The sequence below is a fragment of the Rattus norvegicus genome, chromosome 1 (assembly GCF_036323735.1).
Source record: "Rattus norvegicus strain BN/NHsdMcwi chromosome 1, GRCr8, whole genome shotgun sequence".
In the NCBI taxonomy this organism is placed as follows: domain Eukaryota; kingdom Metazoa; phylum Chordata; class Mammalia; order Rodentia; family Muridae; genus Rattus; species Rattus norvegicus.
Window position 1 is genome coordinate 213,146,894 of NC_086019.1, and position 6,000 is coordinate 213,152,893.

At 49.9% G+C, this 6,000-nt stretch overlaps 1 protein-coding gene across 15 annotated transcripts in view; it reads left to right on the forward strand.

Moving 5' to 3' along the window:
* Rasgrp2 (RAS guanyl releasing protein 2) overlaps positions 1-5,353 on the forward strand; it is a 17,213-nt gene extending 11,860 nt beyond the window's left edge. For 14 of the 15 annotated variants that reach the window (XM_006230854.5, XM_063268258.1, XM_063268277.1 and 11 more), the window contains 5 exons: positions 3,154-3,295; positions 3,497-3,533; positions 3,915-4,091; positions 4,929-4,991; positions 5,124-5,343. In XM_006230854.5, the coding sequence (XP_006230916.1) occupies positions 3,154-3,295; positions 3,497-3,533; positions 3,915-4,091; positions 4,929-4,987 (415 nt within the window). In that variant the 3' untranslated portion in view covers positions 4,988-4,991; positions 5,124-5,343. Of the gene's footprint in view, positions 1-3,153; positions 3,296-3,496; positions 3,534-3,914; positions 4,092-4,928; positions 4,992-5,123 lie in introns of all 15 variants that reach the window. The other variant, NM_001082977.2, reaches the window with a different exon arrangement.
* The last annotated feature ends 647 nt before the right edge of the window (positions 5,354-6,000 follow it).

The window sequence follows — 6,000 nt, forward strand, 5'->3', positions numbered from 1 at the left end:
CTGCTAGACTGCGACAGTCTCCTCCATGGGCTGATGGGTGGTTTTTCTTTTTCTTGTTTTTTTTTTGGGGGGGGGCTATTCAGTGGGATGCAGCTGTTTATAACTCTGGAGGCTGTGGTTTCAGGGAGCCTCCACCCTAAGACAACCTTATGTAAACTCGGACCACTGATTGGCCACCAGACGCCTGTATTGGTCTCATAGAGAGAGGAGGGCATTTACAGGGCCATGGGTCAGTGGCAGGTACTAGGCTGAGCATGCACAGGGCTCTGGGTCTCATCTCCAGCTCCCTGACAGGAAGGGCAGCCTGCTCCTCTTCCCAGGACTGGTCCCAGCTCACTGCCGCTCTGCAGTCCATTTTTTATCCCTGCCTCTCTGACCCCCCCCCCCTTTTTTTAAGAGTTTTTTGTTTGTTTGTTTGTTTGATTGAGACAAGGTTTCCCCATGTGGCCCTGGCTGTTCTGGAACTTGCTATATATATCAGGCCAGCCTCCAATTAACTGCATCGCTGAATGTGGTGTTGAACTCCTGATTCTCTAGCCTTGGCCTCCCCAGAGCTCCTCCGATTGAAGGTTTACATTTGTGGTCCACCACATCTGGCTCCCGAAGTGCTGCTCTCTTTGCTTCTGGAACTTGGAGATAGACTCTATCTCTTGCAAAACAAAACAAACAAACAAACAAAGAAAGAAACAAAAAAAGAACCCTGTTGGTCAGTTTTTTTATTTATTACTATTATTGTTTATTTACTTCAGTTTTTGGAGACAGGGTCTCACTCTAGCCTACATTGGCTGGGAAGTTACTATGTAGCCCAGGATAGCCTTATAGCCTTGTTGGGATTGCAGGGATGAGCCATCACAGTCTACTTTTTAGTTTATCTCTGCACAGGTCATTATTGAACCCAGGGCCTATGCATACCAAACACTTTCATCCCCAAACCACATCCCAGGTCTGTTTTTGCTTTTTTTTTTTTTTTTCCCCCGGAGCTGGGGACCGAACCCAGGACCTTGTGCTTGCTAGGCAAGCGCTCTACAACTGAGCTAAATCCCCAACCCCAGGTCTGTTTTTATGTTTGCTTTCCGTTGTACCACAGACATCTTCCATGTGGATTTGTGTAGGCTTGCAGTGTTTTATTTACTATTTGTTTATTTATTTAGGGTTCTGGGTATGGAGACTAGGGCTTCCATGTCTTAGGAAAGCACTCTACCGCCAGGCTGTGGTATCCACATTATCTCATCCTTTAGAGGATTGCACCGTGTGGCTGGCCACCCTTCACCTGTGCTTCCTCCAGCTGATGTCCTTGTAGACTGGTCCAGAGCGTCGCTGTTTATCCGCCCTGCTGCTGGGGAAGTCTTTGTATCCACTCCTTTGGGCCAATGTTTCTGCAGGAGACATTCCTAGAAGTGGGATCACCTGATCCAAAGCAGTGCCCATTCTAAGTTAGGAGGGAGAGACTGCCAACCTGACCTCGGAGGAGCCTGTACCAGGCTGCACCGCATCAACCGTGCCCAAGTGCCTGTGTCTCAAGCTCCTTGCCAAGAGCGGCGGCTGTAATAAGCCTTTCAGCTCTGCCGCTTGAGTTGGAAAATGGTTGTCCTTGCTAATTTGCATTTCTTCAATTTGGCTGGGGACCATCTATTCATATGTTTATGGGCCACTTATATTTCTTCTGTTAATTGTTCATACTCTTTGTCTGTCACCTGCTGGGTTTGTGCGTCTTCTCATTGATTTTTAGAATCTGTACCAATGGATATTAACCCCTCGCTGTTGACTGTGTTTGCAAATATCTTCTTCCTGTCTGTCACTGATGTCGTCTTTTTCCATAAAAAAAATTTTTTTTTAAAGCTTTCTGTGTTTGATATGTCAACCTTTCCCTGGCTCTTTTGGATTTGTACGGTGTGTAGAAAGGCCCCCTGCTCAAGATCACCGAGCAATTCTCAGATCTTACCTTCATGGTTTTACCTACTTATCGGTGTCTCATTCCAGGAGAATGTGGTTTTCATGCAGTTCGCATATGTCATGTAAAGTCTTATATTTTAGTATTTGTTTTTTAAATCACTAGTTTTCCCACTGAGATGAAGGCTCTCTAGTGTCATAACATAGAGTATCAAGTTTCAAGTAAGGGCCAACTGTGGAAGTGACAGCCACCAAGAAGTGACCAAGCAGCGGGGTGTGGTGGCACATGCCTGTAATTCCACATTCTGAGGCTTGGGCTTGGTAATAATAGCAAGTTAGAGGTCAGCCTCAGCCACAGGAGTCTCAAAAAAGTAGCAAGGCCAAATGGCTCAGGCTCGTAATCCCAGCACGCACGTGGGAAAGAAGCAGAGGCAGACAGATCTCTGTGAGTTCTATCCTGGCTGGGAACATAGGGAGTTTCGGACCAGCCAGGCCTACTTAGGGAGAGTTTTCCTCAAAAGCCAAACAAGCGAACAAACAAATGGAAAGCAGGGGCGGGGGTGGGGTAATCTGAAATTAAAATGTAAAAAATAGAAAAGAGAAGTGACTAAGGACCTACCTAGCCACCTGGACATTTTATATGCATTTTCTCCTGTGACCCTCAACAATACACGAAGCATAGGCAGTAGGATTATGCCCATAAGATATAAGGAAACTCAGGCACAGGGTGATTAGTCAGTAGATGGGAGTGTTCAGTTTTTCTATGTAGTCCCAGCTAGCCTGAAACTCACTGTATAGACTTGGCTGGCCTTGAACTCTCATTAAAGGCATGCGCCACCATGGCCAGTTAGAGCTGGGTTCTAAACTGAGATCTATGCCCAGAACACGCATTCTGGCATCTAAAATTCGTTACTAGATTAAAAGGGGCCCTTGGGATGCCGGGGTTTGGAGGAAACCCCGTATCAGAGGCACAGACAGCTATTCCAGGGTACCCCAATTCACAGGCGCCCTGTAGGTGTGGCATAGCACACTGCGTGAAACAGAGACTCCCATCTTCTTTTACTGACACCCCATCTGAGAGCTCCCCATTGTCCTAAGGAGGAAACCCTAGGGAAACCCATACTATTTAGTGGCAGATGTTCCCTGTACGGAAGGTTCAAAGTCATGAACTGGGTGGAGACCTTTTCCTCTGCCCGCGGGATTAGGGAGGCTGGTCCTTGTCCCAGGGGAGGACCCGAGTTGAGATGCCCCCACGCCCACCAGGGATGGCTGCATCAGCCGCGAGGAGATGATCTCCTACTTCCTGCGCTCCAGCTCGGTGCTGGGAGGCCGCATGGGCTTCGTACACAACTTCCAGGAGAGTAACTCGCTAAGGCCGGTCGCCTGCCGACACTGCAAAGCTCTGGTGAGCGCCCCGCTGCCCAGACTTGCAGTGCTAACATCCACCCCTCCAGACCTGGCCTGCCAGTCCATGCCCCGCCCTTTTGCTGGCCCACCCGGTCCATACCGGAACACTAGCCAACTCGCCAAACACCCAGAACTCAGGCCCTGTCTTCCGGACCTATAAAACCCTAACCCCCAAGCATGGCCCCCTTCTTTATTGCAGATCCTGGGCATCTACAAGCAGGGCCTCAAATGTAGAGGTAAGATAAGATGGAACGAATGGCTTCACTGCTGGGTCAAGCTTTGGGGGTGGGGTGGGGAGGGTTACTGTTATAGGGATTTTTATTTTGATGGCCGCAGTTTCCAGGAAGTGAAGTACATTGTAACCAGAGAGGCATCCTGACTGACAGGAGAGGGTTATCTTTTAAGAGGCTGTGGTGAGCCAAGCTGCCCAGGAAAAGAAACTTTGGAGAGGGCGTAGTCCCGGTATTAAATTCACATGAAGAAAGCAACTTGGGAGGAAGCGTGTAGTTTGGTGGGGGTGATTTTTCAGGCGTAAAGAAGGAGCACAGGCCTGGAGGATGGGGTGCAGAGCTTTCTGACCCGTGGCCCTTGCTGGCCCCCCTTCTTCCCTTCCTCAGCTTGTGGTGTGAACTGCCACAAGCAGTGCAAAGACCGACTGTCAGTGGAATGTCGCCGCCGCGCCCAGAGTGTGAGCCTGGAGGGCTCTGCACCCTCTCCCTCACCCACACATACCCACCATCGGGCCTTCAGCTTCTCCCTGCCTCGCCCAGGCAGGCGCAGCTCTCGGCCTCCAGGTAGGAGGGCCTCCAGGAAGGCCTATTAACGTATCCAGGATGCTGGCTGATTCAGACATCACGATTTATTTTTAATTAAAAAAAAAACCATTTATTTTTGGTTGGGACTATAAAGGATTAGATAGGTAACAATACTAGAAAGTGCCCAAAGAACTTTTGACTTTCTGCGGGTGGAGTGGAGGGAGGCCCTAATTTACTTTAGATCAGGGTCTTCCTGTATAGCCCTGGCCAACTCTGCTTCCCACGTACTGGGATTAAAGGTGCACACCCTAATTTTAAAGAGGCTTCAGGATCCCAGTTGAACTTCTGCTTTGTAAGGGGATTGGCATCCCACCAGCCACTTGCATTTTTCTTTTGCCTGCCATTATAAAAGTCTCTTCCCCAGTCACCTCTGAGCGATTCTCTTGGGGTCTCTGTTGCTTTTGATCAGTTTACTGAATGATGGCCAAATGATTATTTTCCTGAGGACGATTAAACTGAGGTCCAAGGCAATTTGACCACAATCATTTGGGTTGGCGTAAGTCCTCAAAAATAGAAAAGAGAAAAACCATTTCAGTGAGTCTTCAGATGGGCCGGGCTCTAAACTGTGCAATATACACAAAATCGACATTTAAGCAAACTGCACCGGCAGCGATGTGGCCGTGGGAAGAGCTTCAGAAGGGAAGAATAAGCCTCAAAAACGGGGTCATTTGGTCATTCCGAGAATTGATTTTTGGAGGATGGGTCTGCTTCCAGGATGAGGAAGGGATGGGAGCCTCCTGTGACAGTAGATGGTTGCCGAGGCCCCCTGGGTCCCAGGGTTAGGGTTGTGGATAACTTTCCCATTGCTCTCCACAGAGATCCGTGAAGAGGAGGTGCAGACTGTGGAAGATGGTGTGTTCGACATCCACTTATAAGACGGTGAGTCCTCCCTTTGCAGGCTGCTACCAGGGTCCCCCCTCACAGAGGGCTGGGTGGCTGATTGGAAGGGCCGAGGCAGGTGGGCCATTTGATGAGGGGTTCCTCATAACTTCTGTTTTTTTCTCTTCCCAGCTGTGACTATCAAGGACTCATTCCTGCCTTGGAGAAAAGACTTGGAGCAGAGCAGGGAGCCAGGGATTCTGGGGCAGGAGGTTGGGGCTGAGGGTGGGGGAGGTTGAGGGTGGCATGCACTGAGAAGAGGGCCAGGGCTGGTGTCCCTAAGGTTGTACAGACTTCTGTGAATATTTGTATTTTCCAGATGGAATAAAAAGGCCCGAATAATTAACCTCGACCATCAGCCTAAAACCCTCAGATGCTGTACTTCTAACTATGCTCTTGCCATCTAGAATTCCACAGGGTGGAAAGATTGGGACCTGCTAGTGGTGGTGGGGTTGTCACAAGGTTTGAGAAGCAGAAAATCTCAGAACACAAGACTCTTGGGAAGAATGGGAGGAGTCCTGAATCTTGGGGACCCCGAGCCTTGGGACCCTTTGCACCCTAGCATTGTAACTAGAGTTTGCACCATAAGCAAGATGCTCCTGCCTTCCAGATAACCTTTTAGGCCTTGGTTGAATACCCCAGGGACTAAATGGCAGGGAGGGAGAGGGCAGTCCAGGATAGCCGTGAGCAGAGCTGAGAGCCAGGAGGGCTGGGGACAGCCAGAGGCTGGGGCTGGTGTACCTCAGGGTGGGGGCTGAGATCCTGGGTCGTGCAGCCTCCTGGCCTGGTGCTGCCGCCAGCCGGAAGGACAGCGACTTCCAGAGGAAATGCATATTGATCCTGCTCAGCTCCGGAGGCCTCTCCTAACCCAGCTTGTTTTGAGCCAGCAGCACCAAGAACATGGTGGTGGGGGTGTCACCACTAAGGCCAAGGCCATTTCTAAGACTGCTCTGACACAGGAGGGTGGTCTATGAGGGGGTTTTCTAGAGGCTCTAGAGCATGACCCAGA